The sequence below is a fragment of the Lycorma delicatula genome, chromosome 1, assembly GCF_047948215.1.
Source record: "Lycorma delicatula isolate Av1 chromosome 1, ASM4794821v1, whole genome shotgun sequence".
Taxonomy (NCBI): Eukaryota; Metazoa; Arthropoda; class Insecta; order Hemiptera; family Fulgoridae; genus Lycorma; species Lycorma delicatula.
Window position 1 is genome coordinate 321,723,454 of NC_134455.1, and position 21,431 is coordinate 321,744,884.

General features: G+C 30.0%; 1 protein-coding gene across 1 annotated transcript in view; it reads left to right on the forward strand.

Moving 5' to 3' along the window:
• tefu (Serine/threonine-protein kinase tefu) overlaps positions 1-21,431 on the forward strand; it is a 297,692-nt gene that overhangs the window by 61,327 nt on the left and 214,934 nt on the right. The window contains exons 11-14 of the mRNA XM_075382004.1: positions 2,707-2,844; positions 12,938-13,042; positions 15,004-15,196; positions 17,295-17,568. Coding sequence (XP_075238119.1) covers positions 2,707-2,844; positions 12,938-13,042; positions 15,004-15,196; positions 17,295-17,568 — 710 coding nt within the window. The remainder of the gene's footprint in view (positions 1-2,706; positions 2,845-12,937; positions 13,043-15,003; positions 15,197-17,294; positions 17,569-21,431) is intronic.

Consider the following 21,431-nt stretch of genomic DNA (forward strand, 5'->3'; position numbering starts at 1 on the left):
AAAAAATGGACCCGCCAGGTGGCATTGGGATTGAGATATTTAAACAAATTGTATTTATGGTTCAATTTGGTTCATATTCAGAATATATTACTTACATGGAAAAAAATGGACCTGTTAGATTGTGCTGGTGTTGAGGTGATTGGAAAAATTTGCATTTATGGTCTGATTTGGTTCATTTTCAGAATATATATGAGGGTTATTTTTTTTTCAAGGTCTGATCGGTCACAAAATTAAAACCACAGTGAAAATAAAAAATTTTTTATTTGTAACAAGTACTTACATAGTTACGCTATTTCTCTACACAGTCGCCATTCCGATTTAGACATTTGTCGTAGCGTGGTACCAAATTTCCAATACCCTCGTTGTAGAACGGAGCCGCTTGTGTTTTCAGCCATGTTTCTGCGCTGGTCTGCAGCTCGATGTCTGTGTCAAAATGTTGTCCTCCTAGCCAGCGTTTCATGTGAGGAAAGAGGTGAAAATCGGATGGAGCCAAGTCCGGGCTGTATGGTGAGAGATCAAACACTTCCCAAGGAAAACACTGCAGGAGCTTCTTTGTTACAGTTGCAGAGTGTGGCCGAGCATTGTCATGGAGAAAGATAATGCCTGATGACAACAATAATCTCCGCTTATTCTGAATTGCCCTTCGTAGACGTTGAAGAGTCACGCAGTATGAGGCTGCAGTGATGGTCGTTCTACGTTCAATGAATTCCACCAAAACTCCATTCCGGTCCCAGAACACAGTAGCCATACAATTTCTGTTGGAGAAGGTTCGCTTGAACTTCTTTGGTTTACTGGGAGAATGAGAATGCATCCACTGTTTGGATTGTTCTTTTGTTTATTCAGTTTCGAAATGGACCCATGTCTCGTCCCCTGTGACAATTTGTTCAAAAAATCTTCTCCTTCATTGTGCTAGTGCTGGAGAAACTTTAGGGAGGCTTCCATTCTCATTGTTTTGTGATGGTCGGACAGCATCTTGGGAACCCATCTCACACACAGTGCTAGAAAGACTGAAGAAAGACTGAAGTCTTTCACTCACAATGGTGTAGAGAGCTGACCTTGAAATTTCAGGAAACGAATCACTCAATACAGAAATTGTGAACCGACGATTTTCTCGAATTGCCTCATCCACTCGCTCAATGAGATCATAGGTTGACACTCGCTTCCTTCCCTGGCCTGCATCATGAACATCTGTACGTCCTGCTTTAAAGTTCCTGCACCATTATCGTACTTTGCTGTCACTCATTAAAGTTTCACCGTACACATTACTTATTCGTCGATGAATTTCAGCTGCATTACACCCCTTAGCCTGAAGTAATCGAATTACCGCACGCACTTCACGCTTGGCAGGAGATGCTATTGTTGTAGACATGCATGTTTACGTGCTAGCTGCGTGTTCAGAACTAAATTAAGTGATGCGGCGTGATTGAAGGCCATATTAGAGACGCTGCGCAACACATATGCGCAAAGGTTCAACCGATTTTTGCACAGGTTTTTATTTCATGACCAATCGGACCTTGAAAAAAATAACCCTCGTATTAGTTGAAAAGAAAAATGTTTGCATAAACTATACCTTCTAGGTGGTGCTGGTGTTGAGATACTTACGAAACAAAGAAATATACAAATAGACTTTCTTCTTCTATATATATATATATATATATATATATATATATATATAAGGCAGTGTTTGTATGTGTGCTGTAGACTAAAAAACTACTGGACTAATTTATGCGCGGGGAAAAAGGGAAAGGGGAAAGAGGAGAAAGGGAAAGGGGACTTATTGGGAAAGGGAAATGGGAAATAGGAAACAGGGAATCAGGGAAGTATAGAAACAGGAAAATAGAGAAAATGTGCATATTATTATGATCTTAGGATTTTAGTCAATTCTTAAGAATTTTTTGACTACTATTTATTTTAAACTTTTATCTGATTTTAAAAATGAATGAAAAAATTTTTTTTTACTGAAAAGTTACTTTTATTTCAGTTTAAAAATTTTTAAACTGAAAAAACTGAAATAAAATAAAATTTTTTAAATGTTTAGAAAAAAAATTTAGAAAAAAAAGAAGAAATAAGATAAAGTAATTTATATGTATATTAATGGCTACTATACTTAAGAATTTGGTAATGGGACAACCACTGAGAGTTTTTTGAACTAATAAAAAATGTTTAAAATAATTTTAGGCAAACTTAAAAAATAGTTAATAAATTATTCAGTTAACTCTAAAAATTTATTTTAAATGCAGTACAACACATTTATGTAGAAATGGATTTTAAGTTTTTGATAGTATTAGATGTTATAACAAGGGAAGGTATAATATAGTAATTGTGCCAAAAATCACTTTTCAACTTTTTCCTTTTTGTTTAACTCAAGGAGTTAATGAAATGTAGGGGAAAAAACAGTAGTAATTCTGTTGTATATATTTTTGTTAGCACCCACTTTTGTTAATAATACAGGAACTGGTTGAACAAAAATTGTTCATGGAAGTTTAGTGATTCTAAAATCCTTGTGGAGAGTGTATAGGATCTTTTTATGATAAAAAAGAATTATAAATTGTATTTTAAAATGACAAGATTTTAAATTGTATTTTCTTACTATTTAATTTATTAACATTCAGGAAATTTCTTCTATCATGATAGTCATAAAGTCACAAAATCTTTTGAATACTGAGCACTCTTTATTATTATTTTTGTTTCCTTTCAATGTTCCAGGTTGGCTATATTAACTGAACTTCTTAATGCACATCCTGATATTATGAATGAGAAGCATTATCTAAATTTACTACAGTTTTTATTAGAACAGATGATGTCACAGAAGGCTTCTTCAGTTATCTTGGACCATTGTTGTAGGTAAGCTGTGAAGTTGTTAAATTGTGGTGAGGGTATAAGTTCTTATTTAAAAAAAAGAACTTGGTAAGTCTTGGATAAGATTTTAAAGTGACTTTAAAATCTAAAGTCTATTCAAAATTCTAAATTTAAAAAAATACCGCATCAATATGTTTTGATACTGCTGCAGGAAGCTTTTGTCAGTGTAAACTACTTAAACTTCCCTATTTAAAAAAAATGGGATTGTATGGAACTGAAGTACTATTTTAGGTATTTTTACTTTAGTTCAAGCAGTTGTTTATCTAACAGAAATTAAACCTACTCTGTACTTGACTTTCTCAATTTTCTGTGAAGTGACACAATAAAAAAAGTATAGATGAACACAAATTGTGCACAGCTTCTTGCATTGCTTCTTTAAAAAGGCGTTTTGGCAATGATAGGTTACTGTAAAACTAAATTAAAATACATAAAATTAAATATACGTGTTTTTTCTGTTATACTGCACATGTGTGTAATGAACTTGCCAAAATGATTTATTACTGGAGCCTAAATATATGTATTTGGTTTTGTAGAAAAATTATATGTATTGTAATCAGTTCAGAGGGTTTCTTTATATGTAAATAATAATTCTACATATATAAATAAAATCAAATAAGCACATGACCCTATTCACAACATTTGGTTTTTCTTTGAATTTTTTTTATAAAACAATACCAAGAAATTTACACCCATATACATATCTTACTTTCAGTGATTTTAAGTGCCCATTTAGATGCAGGATAGGGTTTGGGGTTTATATAAGAACAAAAAAATAAATATGACTACTGTGTGTATTGCTTCCACTGGTTTTGTGCTTAATTTTGATATTTATGTTGGGGTTTTAAATTGCAAAGGTACTACTCTCTAGGTTATTTTTTGCATCTGATTATTTTTGTGTTTCCCAAAAAAATTATTCTGTATTGAATTTTCTGTGGGAAGGGAAGCATTCTGTGCAGTTGCACAGAATAAATATATGAAGAATATCATGATATCTGTAGGTAAAAAGATATCATGACGAATAAAAGAGGTGTTTCATAAATTTTCAAAATCAAAAATTTCAAAAAAGGGTGAGATGATATTTTAATATCTTGCTTGCAAATGAATCTATTAGATTTATTTCTTGTTGACCCAGCATTAGTTAAGAGATAAAGGTGGTTTACGAAATGTAATAAATTTTAGTTTAATATGTAGTTTGTGGCTACTATTAACAATAATATATATAATATATTAACAATAATTATAACATTGTAACAAGAATGGTACTGATGTAGCTGACCAACTCTGTAGTTATTATTCTTTTCAGAAAAAGACTATAAAATAATGGAAAAGATTATTTTTCATTGATATGTTTTCAGTAGCTATGCAGTGTACTTAAAGAGATAACCAACAGAATAATGTTTTTAGTTGATTTTACAATGGCTCTGGTTCCAGACTGAATCATGACCAAGGCCTCCTTCCGTCAACAGTAGTATGGACTGCTTGTTATTTTGCAGTTTACATTCCACAAAAAGAAAGTAATAGATGTTACTGTAAATTATGCTCTGATAAAGGATTGAAGGAAACTAAAAAAAGGAAAAGAATTCAGATTCTGGTACCAGGAATGTGCATTCAGTTTCTTTCCTGTGTTTCATTGATTATCACTCTTTTTCTCACATGATTTTTTTTAATAATTATTATGAAGTGAGTTTATCAACAGCAGTTGATCAAAATAATAAAATTGAGTAGTTTTAAAGATTGATACATATTGGATAGATATGGATGAGGCTAGAAGGTACAGGAAGATATTAGACAGACTGATATCAAAATGTAGCAGTTGATAGCAGCAAAATATGTTTCATATAAGAACTGAAATTAATAGAAAGTGCGAAATTACAAAGAGAGATCGGTGGAGGACAAGGTCTGCAGTGAAGAATGTAATTACAGTTAACATATATCTAGCTTGAGGAAGGCATCTAAACTTACTTGGGGAGAAAAAAGAAGTGAGTGATGATTTAGAGGAGACTGTATTACAGTATGCATTTTACAGAGCGTTGAATGTCTTTAAAAATAATAACCTATAGGAACTGGTGATATACTTTCTGAATTATATGCTATCTGAAGGAGAACTGAATAGATTATACACTGTCGTATAGAAAACTTGAGACTTTAGATGTGGTTTCAATTTCAATAAAAGCATTATTTATATTGTCCAAAAGAAAAGAAGGGATAAAAGAAAACTTATTTATAATTTTTACAAGAATTGTAAAGTTATAAGAGTAGGAATTGAGGAAAGGAAAGCTGCACTTAAGTAAGGTGAGTGAAGAATGTAGAATGCCTCCTTTACTTTTTAATATGTATAAAATATTTGTGTATTTCTGTTTTAATATATATTTGTAGGTTAATGAAATATGAATATTTTTATATGTCTGTTAATTGGATATAGCAGTAGACTAATTATTAGGAAAAAGTTGAGAGCAGAGTACATCTCCAGGAACAAAAAAATAAAAACATTTTTCAAAGATATTGTTATTTTGTGTGAAATTAGTATAGAGTTAAAAATAATCAATCACTTGATTGGTAGGGAAGAGATTCAATTTGAAAGTAACTCAGATAAAACAAAGCTAATGAAATATGACATAAAGAAGGATAATGAAGAGTTAAATATTAAGGTAGGGAACAATGTACATTGCAGAATCTAGACTGCTGTTACAAGTGGTGTACAAAATAAAGAAAATGCCAAAAGCAGCACCCTTACACATGCCAAGAGAGCTTTTATAAAGAAATAAATTTCTGGTATCATGTATAGATTTAGAAATTTTTTAATTTCTAAATCATACATATTCATAGTAAATATTAATGAATATAGTAAAAATTATTTATTAGTTTAGAAATTTTCACAACAGTAATGCATGGACAGAAGGGAAGCCAGGAAAACAAAGAAATGTGAAGCCATTGAAATGTAAATTTTGATTAGATGGATTGATAGAATAAGGATTGAAGAGGTTTTAAGACATATTGTGAAGAGAATTATTTCTGGAATAATCTTGTAAAAATGGATGAGGTTGGTTGGCTGTGTTTTGAGAATTTCTGGGCCAGAAAATAAGGTTCTAGAAGGATGCATAAAAGATAAAATGATAAAGGAAGATTGAGATTAACGTTTTTAAAATAAGTTATTGAGTTTTTAGGATGTAATGGGTGTATAAAAAATAGGAGATATGCTTAAAATGGAGAGGAATGAAGAAGTACGTGAAACCAGTCAGGTGATTGATGACAAACACAAAAACTTAGTAAGATTGCTTATTGTATAGTTTTTAATTTTATAAGCTTTAAGCAGTATCTTGTCTAAGTATTCTTCAAATTGATAAATTGCTGAGGGTATAAATTAATCCTTTAATAAATTTCCTACACGTATGATATTTTTTTTTAAAAATATCATTGACAATTCTTATGTTTACTAAGTTAAGTAAATAGAGTAAAAATTATAAAATAACAAAGCAATAAATAAACAGTATGAAAGAATCATTCATATTGTCTCCCTTTTTTCATTAGCTCCAGAATTGCTTAAAATCTAATGTAATTTATTAAGCATAGCTTTGATTGTTGGTATGTAATTTTTTTGTTTCTCCTAATCATTACTTCCTGTGATTTACAGTTGTTGTAGCTTCGATTATATGTGAAGCCTGTTGTAGTTTTTATCATATATGAAAACATATATTCATATTTATTTACCCATAAAGACAAATATGTGAAAGATCACTTATACTAATTTTACTTTGAAGTTACACTATATTATTTCAGAGAAGGTTAAACATGAACTCTAGGTTAAGTAGACATAGAAACAATGAGCAAAAAAAAGGGGCAGATAACTTATTTATCTATACATTCAAAGTCTGCAGTTTATTTTACAATTATCTTTTATACTTAATTGTTAGATTTTATGTAATTAGGTAAAATTGTATTATTAGTCTATGAGCCAGTTAAATAATTAGTACTATCTAGGATGGTAAAGGGTTATAATGGTTTTCTGGTACAGTTATATATTCAGATGTTTGTGCAGATACTTATTTAAATTTTATTATCTGAGTGTAAGTAGTTATATGAAAAAAAATGTAATTTTTTTTTATTGCTATAAGTTTTTTGAAGATAAAATATAACAATTATAGCCAAAGTTACAATCTATCAGTTGATTAGTTTTTGTTTTATACTATTATCTGTAATTCAAGATTGTCCATGATAGCAGTATGTAAGTCCTACAGTACATTTATTTTTAGTTAGCAAAAAAGTTTATCTCATCAAAAAATTTGTTTCCTCCATATTTAATTTGAAGTGATCAACTTTATAAACAAGTACTTAGAAAACGACCTATATATTTTTATAAATATGTTTATTTTAAATATTTTGTTCTTTACAACAAATTTTTTTTTAAACGTTCTTACTTTGTAACAGATTTAAGTTTTCTAGATGCAAAATCAGGGCATTCCATTTATTACAGACCCCTGCATGATTGAAACATTTGAGATTGCAGGCAGAAGATTTAATGGAGGTTTATTAAGTCCCTTATATATATATATATATAAAACTTGATTTATATATGTTTGATTTATATATTTATGTTGATTTAATATATATACACATGCATTCTAGCTGGCCTGTCTAGCCAGAACCTGGACCCTTGAGGCTCAGGTCAGCCCAGGTGAATCCTGGAGCCAATTCAGGAGCTACTTGAGGTCTCGAGGGGCCAAGGGGCCTATCCCATGGCCGCAGAGCTTGCCATTCCAAATTTTCCTGGGGGACCGGTGTCACTATTCCCCTACCCAGAGGGCTCCACTCCTTGGACCCTTGCACTGTATGTTACTCTCATGGTTGTGAGAATAATACTGATAAATAATAATTATAGTGTTCAGGCTAAAAATGGATAAAATGATGTTTGAGCTGTTATGAAGTACTTTGATTTAAAAGGTTTAACCCTGACATAAAAAATTGTTTAGTTTCCACTTTAAAGAGTTCTTCCCCTTTATTTTCGATGATAAAAAAGTGGGCTGCTGAATTTAAGTGGGGTTGTACATTGATTCAAGATTATGAACGCTTGGGTTATCCAAAAACTACTGTGATCAATGTAATATTAAATGATTGCCAACTGAAGATATGCAAGCTTGTTAACATTGCAAACATTTCTGTGGGGGTGTTCATTACATTTTACTCTATGTTTTGGGTATGAAAAAGCTTTTTGCTCAGTAGGTGCTGCATTTATTAAAAATCAACCAAAAACCCATGTAACTAAAAGCTTATCAAGGGTGAAGACTTATTTAAACAGGATTTGTTGAATTTCTTCAATGTTTCTTATCATTATACACTAAAAACCAAACAGCAGATAGGAGCAGGTGAAAGTGCCAAAAGAAAGCAAAAATGGTTCTGTATCTGCTGGAAATATTATTGCTTTGGATTTTTAGGATTCTTGTGGTGCGATGCTTACATTACAAGAATGGTACTACCTGGAAAAAGTCAGGACCATCACCAGGAAGTATTATAATTGATTACTGGACCAATTGAAGGGTGCTATTCAGGCTAAATGTTCATATCTGGCCAAAAAGAAAGTGCTTTTTCACCATGATAATGCGTCTGAATACATGTCTAGGTAGTTTGTTGCTGCAAAGCTCCATGACCTTTTCTTAGAAGAGCTTCATCATGTTAAGGCTCCCGTCGATTACTTCATATTCCCAAACATGAAGAATTGGCTCATGGGATGAAGGTTCTTTTTAGATGATGAGGTCAAAGCTGAAACTGTTTATTTTGCAGAGTTGGACAAATTGCATTATTCTGAGGTTATTAATAAGTTAGAAAATCATTGATTTAAATGTATTGAATTGCAAGATTCAATACAAGAATAATCCATACTCTAGATTGAAAGAATTTTTGGATGTATGTTTTTCTCTATATTGAAGAATAAAAAGTGATAAATTTATGAAAAATCTTATGTTTCTGTGAGAACTTTCCAAATGTCAATCATAAGTAAGATTAACTTCAGAATCAAATTGAAAGTGCTTCTGCACACGAAGTGTTTCATTTGTGTAACTTATAACTGCCCTGCCTTTTGCATATGTTTTACAGGGCAATTTAGTGTTTAGAATTGCTATTAGATAACTATTCACAGTTAATTAGGTGCCACTTTAAGAATATTAAATTATAAAAAAGTAGTTTAATACTGGATGTCTGTCATCAGAATTATACATTACAATCTGATTGTGAGAAATATGTGTGTGGATTTCTAACTCTTGATGGAAAATCTTTTATTTGTCCGGCTGTGAAAGCCATTTTTATGAAAAGTAACTGAAAAGATATCAAATTCAAAGATGTTGATTATTTTATGCTAAACAAAATTGTTTGAATAACGCCTTTATTTAATGTACATCAAGTTAATGTGATAAGGACCACTTAAAAGAATGCCTGACTAAATTGTATACATGACAAAAATATTTTCTATAATTTAGTTTTTTAAATGAAGTGCCCACCATCTTTATATCAATCTAATGGAACTTTAAAGTTTCTTATTTTATGGTTAATTAATGGCTAAATGTCCTACAGTTTATTAAGAAGTTATTAAAGTGATTCTGTTGACTTAATATATACCCAATTTACCTAATTTTAAAATTCAAATACAGTTAATTAATGCAGTCTGGCTACTGTGTGTTCTAGCCAAGAAGTTAATTTTTTAGGGCTAGTAAATCACATTTTTTGATAAAAAAATAATTTTTTCTGTTGAAAGGATGACTAGCAATCAGTTTCTCTTTTTGTCATCACACACACACACACACACACACACACACACACACACACACACACACACACACACACACACACACACACACACACACACACACACACACACACACACACACACACACACACACACACACACACACACACACACACACACACACACACACACACACACACACACACACACACACACACACACACACACACACACACACACACACACACACACACACACACACACACACACACACACACACACACACACACACACACACACACACACACACACACACACACACACAGATACATACATACACATACATACATACATACACACACACACACACACACAGTGGGATGTTATATTTTGCTAGAAATGTCTTGACAGACAATGCAGTGTGAGTCGGTGCATTGTCCCGATGAAGAACCCATAACTTGTTCTTTCACAGTCCAGGTCTTTCTTATTTTTTCACGGATTTGAGCAAGGACTTTGAATAAAGGCAAGAATAGTTAATCGATGGTCAGAGCAGATCAGATTATGGGTTTTTTCAATACTTTTATCTGTTTTTGATGTGGAAGGGCAACCTTGGTGAACATTATCTTCAATGTCTTCTCGGCTATCTTGAAAATGCTTAAATCACTCAAAACCTCATGTACATGATAAACATTCACTGCCATTTACCTTTTTTTAATAAAAGATAAGTTTCATTAGTGGTTTTTCCAAGTTTCATATGAAATTTCACGACACTTCTTTGCTTTAATAAAACACTTATTATTTTTTCGCAGCAAAACAAAAAAATAGATGTTATCCAAATGAAGGCCATGACCAGACTAATATGTCTGCAGAAACTGGAGTGGCAGTAATCGAAAGAGAAGGCGTCACTCTATACAGCTGTTGCTCATACGAATTTGGTGCATGCGCAGTTCTTCTGTAGTAGAATTAGTCTTGTTATTTAATAGCCACACCTCATATTTTAGTTTGGACTAAGTCCTAGTACTAAGTCCTAGTTTTTTTTTTCAATAAGTGACTGCACTTCTGGTGTAAGAAATATTTGTTTTTATTTTCTAACTTCTATCAATTCCTTACTCGTGATGGTAAATCTGGGTTCATCATTGTCATAGAGTCGTTGTTGCTTATTTTGGAAGTAGTCAACTCTGAGGCAGCAACAACATCATAGATATCAGTTGATATGTCCTCTGTGTTGAGAATATCGTCAATATTTGGGTACTCTTTGCTGTTTCCAAACTGTTCAATAAGTTCTTATTATTCACTCTGTTTCACAGAATTTTCATTTGGTTCACTAAGATTTTCATTGACGAAATTGAAGTTTGTGGAGGTTTAACACTGGTTTTTATAAAAAAATTTCTCACTGTCACAGTATTATCCTACTTTATCACCAGATGAATCCATAAAACTGCATCCAACACACTAATGCTTTTAGAAAGCTCATCAGCATTGATAGCTTCATACATTGTTGACAACAAGTACATAACACCTTTTTTTGTACGAAATTTTAAAGTTCTGAATGATCCCCTGATCTAGTGGTTGACATACTGCAGTAGTATGTGGAGGAAGAAATATTATTCTGCATTTTCTAAGCTAACAATAGGGTCCGATTTTGCATTGTCCAAGAATAGTATGACTTTCCTATTTTGCCTTCCCATTCTATGAACAAAACTTAACAACCAGTCCATCATTATGGCCCTAGTCATCCAATATTTTTTATTTGAATACCATTCAATTTCTTACAAGTTTATGTTTATGCCCGTAAAACATCGTGGCTTTACAGATTTATCGATTATTAATGCTTTTTCAAATTCACAGTCAACATAACAGTCGGTCTTTCTTTTGATTTTTTCTTCCTGTACATTTATCCTCTTTCAAACACATTGTTTTACTGGGCAAAGCCGGAAAAAAAGGACCAGTCTCATCACAATTAAAAATGTTTCTTTCATTATAACTCAGGCTTATTTCATTTAACTTTTCCTTCCAATCAATCACAAACATTTTTAAATGAAATGTTATGTCTAATTCAGAATTTATCTATCAAACTCCCTGATGCTTTAAATTTATCGAAACTGAGTTCTTTTTACAATTTTTAGGACTTTCTCATACATCAAAGTTTCAGAGACTGGAATGTTATTAGCATAAGCCCCGCAAAATCACTCGTAAGTCAAATGTCAACCACTAGCCTGGAATTTTAGGAAATGTATGTTTGCTTAACTGATTTTCATTTTCAGTCCACAGCTTAGGATATCATCTCCACTTTTTAATATATCACTTACCTGAATTTTCTTGATATCAAAACATTTTGCCATGTCACACACACTGAGTTTTTCTTTTTGTAGACATTTATAACTGCTACTTTTTCTTTTTATGTTAAGTGTTTATGTTTTTGAAACATTTTAAGTTGCTGTAACGATGGCTGTAATGATTTTTATAAAATGCACAAAATTGAACGTACTGTAAACTTATATATGGAAAATGTACTACAATAAAAAATATAGTACCTACCATAAAAATATTAGTGGGTTCAGTGTACAGCAACTGATGATGAATTGATTGAAATCATTACATCAGCGTCAAGGCAGGAAGTGATGCAATTCACAACAGATAAACAAATTAGTTACGTTGAATATAAAATAAAACAAAAAAAATTTCAATTTTTATTCTTGTTGTTTGTTTTCAATAACTGATTAAATAGTTTTTATTGGTAAATTCATTGTCCACATCCATTGTATAGAAGCTCCGTTATTGAGAAGTATTTTAGCCATTAATACCTCCATAAAACTGCTATGGAGGTGTTGTGTTAAGAGGAGTCTGTCATTGGGAAGTATCCATTAAATTTCACTGTATAAATATATATATATATATGTATATATAAGCCATGATACTATCTTACTCTCGTACATTTTGTAAAACGTTATCAAAAAAATACACATAATGTAACAGTTAACTTTTTCCATATGAAATTACTTCCTTGTTATTTTATGTAATAAAAACTATAACATGAAAAACATATAGGGCATTTGCCAATCTAGAAAAATGTTGAATTTAGGCATTTGGTATATGGACCTTGTATTACAATGTGAAAAAGTAATACCTTTTAGAATTCTGCTACTTTTTTAAACTGTTTTTGAAATATTTATTAATAATTACACCATGATTCATGAATCATGATGATTGTGAATAAATTAAATTTTAAGAAAAATGAGTCATTAGTGAGCAGTGTTTTTATCCTTGTTCTATTTTTCCTAATATGTTTGTTAAAAATGTAATTTTCTATTTAGAGTATTTTCAGAAATTTGTTTTGTCATTTAGGTGCTGTGTTTCCTTACTAAAAGTAGAAAATCATTTGAAAGATGAAATTTGTAATAAGGAAAGAATTCATAATTTATGGGCCAAAATTTCCGATACAGTATTAAGGTATTAATTATTCAGTAAAATTCTTTTTTCAAGTTATTAGTTACTGAGTTTTTATTCTACATTTTATTGTAATTTAATAATTTATTATCATTGTTGATTTAAAAAAAAAAATATTACTGTTTTTGGTATTTCAAACTTTCTTCAATGTAGTGGGTGAGCCATTAAAACAGGCAGTTTTCAAAATTAATTTTTTTAATTTATTCATTTGAACATTAATTTTTATTTCATATTAGTAATTCATTTAATAGCATTTTCAAATACACCTTAAAAAATTCTACATGATGAACACTACATCCTAAGGTGGCCACTATTTGTATCCACATTGATAAAGTGGATAGAAATTTAAGTAGAATAAAAGCGGATAATTTCAATGTAAGTAGAAATGTGATTATCATTCAGTATATAGTAAGTAATATATTTATTAACATTTGTAAGATTCAAAAGATGGTAGCAAAAGATCACAATTAAATCAATGTCATTTACTTAAATACTACTTAAATTTAAAAAAAAAATTATATATATAGAGCAGTGTAAACCCTACTATATATATATGTATGGAGCATGTATATACAGGAGCGTAAAACTTGCTATATATATATATATATATATATATATATATATATAGAGAGAGAGAGAGAGAGGAGCATAAACAAGTAGTCAGTTACATTCATAGTAGTAGTCATTTGAGTCAAGTAATGTGATTTGTGGAAAATGGAAAAAAAAGAATTTCCTGTAGTGATAACACATTACTTTTTGAAATACGAAGCCAGAAATGCTGAGATGCTTTTTGTTATGGTTATATATTTATTACTACATCAGATGTAGGTTTATGTTCCTATATATATTAACCTGATTTTATATATATGTATGTATATATAATTTCTCTCACATCTAAAGAGAGAAAATATATAGTTACTCATCTCTTACTAGTTTCTATAAAGACTGAAGTGAATATAATGATGAGATTAAAAGAAACATAAAAAGATCACCTGATATTTATTTGATATCAAAAGATATTGGGTTTTCTAGTCAAATTTAAGGAGTTCAATTTCTAAAGAGATGTTATAATAGGTATATTCCTCTTATGTTGCATGCAATATTCTCTGCAGTTGTAACCTCATTAAGCCATTTGGAATTTCATTGTAGTTTGTACTCATATGACCACTCTGAAAATAACCAAACCACCTACCTGTGTACTATTTAACTGATACAACTGATTCACCATAATATTTATCCAGCTTGGATTTAGCTTCCTGTCTGACTTTGCATTTCAAAAAGTAATGTTTGGTCACTACAGGAAATTCTTATTTGTCCATTTTCATAAATCACATTATTTGACTCAAATGATGACCATTGTGAATGGTTCTGACTACTTGTTTATTCTCCTTACTGAGATGTGGGAAGGAAGACCTTAACAATTTACTATGAGCACCATCTCTTGACTTTGTATGAAGTTATCACACATCCCTCGTAGATGTCTGTTATATAATCATATCTTGGAGTGCTTTTCATATTTTTGACAATTCATTGGTTGAAAACAAAAATGCAATAATAATGGTATTATACTTTTGAGGTGATGATAGTTAATCTATCATCAATCTTTAAAATCTACTCTTGAGTGAGAAAGGAACTTGATAACATCTTATAAATGCTGCATGAGGTTCCTTTTCTGGTGTGATTGGGCTTTGTATAGCCAATACAAAGCCTAAACCAGCTTTTCCTTTTTGGGTTTTCTATTAATGGTGGCATAAGTAGTCCAAACCAGCGTTGAGCTTGATAAAAGTAAACACAGGAATTTCTTTTTGACTTGTAATGATAAATAATTTAATTTTAATAATTAATAATTTTATTTTTTAACTAATTGAAGTACATTAGGTTTTTTATAGAGTTGTTTACTTTCATTTTGTATGTAGTTTGTTAAATGTTTTGTCTTGTTGGATAATGTTTTCTTGTTTCTTTAGGATGTTAGAATTAAACCAGTGTGAAACCAGTAGTTTTAAACTGGCTGAAGAAATTTTGAAATTTGATGATGAGTTTTTATCACGTCTATTGAAATTATACAGCAGTAGAGTGTTACACGTAACACAACATACTTTGAGGACACTGGTATGTTTGTGTCAGACTACAATTTTACAAGATGAGCTTGGATCTGAGGTGACTTGCCTTGTTGTTCTTGAGTATTTTTAATTTTACTAAGAACTCTGTATTAATTTATTTGTAAGTTTTGTTTGTTCGTGTTTATTTTGAAAATAATATTTGTTGGACTTGCATTTTACTCTTGTGCTACAAAATATACTGAGATAAATAATTGTTTGATAAAGATGTTTGCAGCTATCTATTTTTTAATTGTTTATGTTAGAGTTTTGTGCCATTCTATTGTGATGATTTTTAATTAAAAAAATAAAATTAGAACAAAACATTTTTATCATACATCAAGAGTTAAAAATGTGTAAGATATTGATTGTAATCCAGTCAATAGGAATTGTTTTACTAAAAAATTAGTAGAGTTTAGGGAAGTACATGGGGTTGTAGATTAGGGTAAGTATAATTTGTTTATATGTGACTGGACAAAACTTTTGCTAACTGGACAAAGTGGCAGCCATTCAAAAGTGGCGAAAATCTGTTTTTCAATTTTGTAGGCCAAGGTAAACTTCCTAGGTGAAAAAGTTCTGAATAAAGGTTGTAGGCATTTGTAATACCTATAATTTAAACCATAAACATTGACATTCGTTAATTAGTTACTGTAAAAAAACTGAAAAATGCAGATAGAGTGATTTTTTTCACACTGTGCCGATTTGAAGTTACGAATTCAGCTTTATTCACACGCTATTGCAGCGAACTGCTTCCCCCTCCATGACTACCATGTGAGTATGCTTTATTTTTCGCTCATTTTTTTGAAGAAGTATAAACAAGTTTTACACCAATTTGTGGTCTAAAACTTTTCACCATTTGAAAGTACAAGTCGTGAAGAATAGATTGTACTTGAAATGAACATGAAAAGTTCTTAAAAGCTAAATTAATTACAGTTGCCTGAAGAGTCTTTTTATACACAAATTACAATAAAAAAGCTATTTTTACAATAAATATTGGCTTTGCAAAAAACAACAATTTTTAACAGTTTTTGAGATTTTTTGCAGTAACTAATTAACAAAATTAAATGTTTAATGGCTTAAATTATAGGTACTGCAAATGCCCACAACATTTATTCAGAATGTTTTTGCGTAGGAATTTTACCTTGGCTATAAAATTGAAAAACTGATTTTCACTACCTTTGAATGGCTGCCATTTTGTCCAGTCGCATATAAACAAGTTATACTTACTGTAATCTACAACCCCATGTACGTCCCTAAATTCTACTAATTTTCTTTAAAAAATTACCCTTAAAATAAAATTACCTTAAAAAAAATAATTATCTTAAAAAAAAAAAGTTCAGAATCACAGTGGCTATCTATTGTAATGGTGTAATGAAATATTTTTATTTGAAACTTTTAGAGTTGCTAACCACCAAAACATTAATTTTCTGTAAAATTACTCATTATGTGTTTCCTTGAAATAGATAAAAAACTTGTGGATTTTTAAGATTGTAAAAAAAAAACAAGGTGCTTGAATGCCAGCTAGTTTGGTTCATGTATTTTTATGTATGAGGTTTGTTTTTAAAGTAAGGTTCGTTTTGAAATAAAAGAAAAACTGTAAATATGAGCAAATTTGCATGTGAGTTCTAGCCACAGAATTGTTTTTTCCATCAAAAATCAGATGCTCGTTGTGCTTCATACTTGGTGGGATCATGAATTGCAGCACTCATTATAAATGGATGATTATAAACTGTTGTTGCTAACAGGTCATCATTGATTAAAATAACTGAGCTATGCAAGTGCCATCTGTTTACATTGCATAAATAGGTAGCAAATTCAAAGTAGACCTTTCTTTAAAAAACATATATAATTCATATTTAATTACTCAAAACCATCATTGAAAGAGTAGAATAAAGCAGTTTATAGACTAAACCTCACCATTACTGAACTTGAATATGTTGAGATCTGTTGAATTTATTTTAATACAGAAGCACCACCCTCTAGGTTATTTTATACTTATTGTTCCAAGTGTCAGAAGATCTTGTGTAACATAGATTTAAGAGATGTAATCCCATTTATATAATCAGTAGCTCTATTAATTAGGTTAAAGTATGTAATTATTTTATATGCCTATAAATAATTAGAATGAACATAGACTAACATATTTCTTTTATTTTTAGAATTGTAAACATTTACTTCACTGGATGTTGATAAACAAAAGTGAAATTTTGTTGAAAGATTGGAAAACACATTTGTTACCTATTGATGTTTTATCCAGAGCACTTGTTGGATTAATTATTAGAACAAAATTACCTGCAACTGAGAATATAGGTTTTATTCCAAAAAGAGACCCGTATCGTGGCATTAAATCTCTTAAATCTTGCTATGTTAATTCATATGAAGACAACTTAATAGATTATGTTAGTGAATTACAGAATGGATCACAGAAAAATGGTTTGTATAATCATTGTTTATATTAATTATAATTATAATTTATAGAAGTAGACTTGTCACACCCAGTGGATGAGTGATTGGGGAAGATATTTGTCTATTTAATTTTCTGTTCACTTCTGCCCTGCAGTAGATAAGAGATGTTGTTCATGTAGAGACATTGTTCTTTTTCTGTTGTTGATGTTGGGAGGTGTATTAGTATTTTGTTATTTTTTCATAATTAATATCCTGAACAGAATTTGTAAGTGATTGAAAAATTAAAGATTTAATTTTGTATAGTAACAGATAAAAATATTTTTAAGCTTTTTTGGATTAATGGTTTTTCAGCCATTAGCCATTTTCCTTGCTCTGTAATAGAAGGTATCACTCAGGAGTGGAATATAATAATATACCTTATTTATTACTGTTATGATGAAGTAAGGTGTTGTGCTTTAAACTCATTGGCAAAAAAACAGTGATTTTTGTAGTTTTGCTTTCGAGTGCCAGTGGTTAGGTCATAGGAGAACAGAAAATTGAATTACATGGAAGAGATTTTATGTGGAAACTGCTTAGTGCCTTATTCAATTTTTACATGCTAATGCACTGTTTGTATTTCCTAATACACCACATCTTTTTAAGTTCGAGAACAATTGAGAATAAAAATTAAGTTAAAATGGAGAAACAGTTGTAATGGAGAAACACAAGAAGATTTTAGTGTTAGCTCTTTTCTAATGGTGATGCTATACTTTTCAAAAGTTCAGAATTTGTTCTCTCTGAAAAATTATCACATTTCAACTTTAGCTAATGATTGAAGAGTTATTGCAAATTTTTCTTTTGCAATTCAAGAAAAAAATAATGAAAATTTTTTTCAGCTACTGTCATATCTCATAAATTTAATATTAAATGACTGCCTCCCCTTCCCTACGGCATAATCATATGATACAATAAATTTCTATACACCAATGTAATTAAACAGCCTGATATTAAAACTTTTTGCACATTACAACAAATTTTAAGGAAAATTAAGTTTTATTAATGTTAAGATTTAAACAATGTTTGTTGTAAACACAGCATTCAAATTAACTTAATTTTTATTCTCAATTGTTCTTAAACTTAAAAAGATGTGGTGTATTAGGAAATGAAAACAGTGCATTAGCATGTAAAAATTGAATAAGACACTGAGCTGTTTCAACATAAAAAGTCTTCTATGTAATTCATTCAATTTTCTTTTCTCTGTAACCTAACCACTGGCACTCAAAAGCAAGACTACAAATCACTGTTTCTTTGCCAATGCCTTTAAAGCACAATACCAGTTTGTCATCATCAGTCAATACACAATTCTATAATTACATCAAACAAATAACAAAAAAGGAATAAAAAATTAAAAATTTAGAAAATAAACACTCGCAACAACCACAAAATTTGTAACAACACCACAGTATTACAAATTAAAAATTTGTAACACTATATTACAAATTAAAAATTTTGTGTTTGTTAAAGTATTTATGTTTTCTACATTTTTAAGGTTTTATTTCTTTTTTGTTATTTGATATAAGTATAGAATTGTGAACCGACTGATGATGTGGGATCCCATGAAAGTTAACTGCTGTTATTAGTTTTTTTTTAGGTTTTTCTGGTACTGTGTTTTGGTGGTTAAGTTGTTGTTTTTGAATTTAATTGGCACTGTTTTCAATATGTTGATAAATAATTTGAATTTTCAAAAAATTATGTGTGTAGCTGTCTCACAAAAAAAACGGAGACACTTTCAGGATATGCTCTACTGCGGAAAATAATGAAAGAGTTAACGAAAATGTAGGTCTGGAAATGCTTTGTTTTCGAGTTACAGATAGTGAAAAATAGCTGATATACCAAAGAATGGTTAAAAAGAATGTTTATTCAATAAAAAGCCAATTTTTTAATTTTTTTATTTACTTTTTTGGCTGTTTACAGAAATTTTGACAATTAAATTTTCTATAGGTTTTGTTACTAAATCTTCCATATTTATTAGTAATTTAACAAAGCTATTGTACTATAAACTAAAACAAACCTGTTTTTCAACATTGACTTTTGTATTATATGTTGGATATCTTAAAAATTACTGGAATAACAGTGCTGAGACCTGTTTTATCCTATTTTTCAGCCTCAAATTATATGAGAAACCACTAACTTTATGCCTTAATTTGGGTCCCAAAAATTACAGAAGGGCTTCTTTTTATTAGAAGAGTTGAAATCCAAGTAAAATCTTTTGCTAGCTGTAACTCGAAAACAAAGTGTTTCCAGACTTATGTTTATATGAACTTTTTTTATTATTTTCATGAGTAGAACATGTCCTGAAAGTTTCTCCATTTCTTTGTGTGACACTCTATTTATATTTATACATATATGCAGCTTTATACTGCATGTCTTAGAGGTCATTGGAGGCAGAAAGAAATTGAGTTCTACATAGTTAAAAAAAAATCTGTATTATGGCGGGTTTTTAATTTTTGTCCGCCACCTTGGATCTGCCATATTGAATCAAACTTAATTTTTTTTTTAAATAGGAGGTTGGATATATGACACATGATTTCAATTTAAAATTTTACAAGAAAAACAATGGTGAAACCCATTTTTCTGTTAATGACTTTGTTATCAAGTTATAAGCATTCAAAATTGAATGATGGAAAAATCATGTTAACTATAAAATGAGGTAAACTGTGTTGCATGGACAATTCTATTGCATTTTACATTCATAATGCATCATACAATAACAAACTTTAAACAGTGCTATAATATTGATAATAATAAACAATAACTAATAATTAACAACATAACAACACATTAAATAGCTATATCAGCTGATATTATTTACTTTAAATATTAGAATATTTATTTTAAAATTTTAAATGAATGTTTTAGATTGTAAATAACTAATGAAATAAATTTAGAAAGCATACCATTCTATAATATATGTTCAAAATACTTCCCCTCTGTAACTTGTCAGTGTGCTAACCTAAAGTAATATCCACAAACTTGTATCATGTCTGATTGTACACATGATGTCTGATGGTATCATGTCTGATGGTTATGATTGTACCAGTGGACAAACTAATGTTTTGTAGCAGCAGTAATTTTCATGTTTTCTAATGTTCTGTACAGTTTGTTACTATAACATTTCAATTATTGTACTTACTTTTCCAGTGTTTAGAAATAAATAATTATTGCAGTTAACGTGCTTTTTTTATTTTTATAACATTTTTAACCCATCTGTCACATCAAACTCGAAATTACATAAACTAAATATAGGCAATTTGCAAAATTTTTATACGGGTCAGGTTGTACAGCAAATTTTTTAAGTGTTGTACAATTTATTATTTTTTGGGACTGACTATTGTCTCATGGTTTGTGGTTCCTTGGGAGCCACAAACTTTTGGTCAGACTGACTTTCTTCTTCAGATTCCCATTTCTTGAATTTTTCAAACAATTTTCTTTTTCAAATAATGTATTCTTTATAAACTAAAAATAAATGTTTATAAATAAATTCTCAGTAGTTTAGAGGCAACATTAAATATTTCAAATAATGTGAAAATTACATTATGCTGGCATTGAGGCTTAAGGTGGACACTTTTACAATATTTGTATGATATTGAAAGTGCATTTCACATATATACTTTTAAAAAAATAAACTATGTGGTAAGTAATTAATTGTATTTAGTATTTAGGTTGGATGACTTACATTACTAAAATTGTACTTCGATTGAAGTTTTCATATTTTTGAATTAATAGTATTAATACGCATTTCCACAATATACATCACACATTTTATTCTTTGAGAACATGCAAAATTTTTTTTTTTTTTGATTAGACAAAATAATTATTCATATTTTGTAGTCTATGACTTCTAATATAAC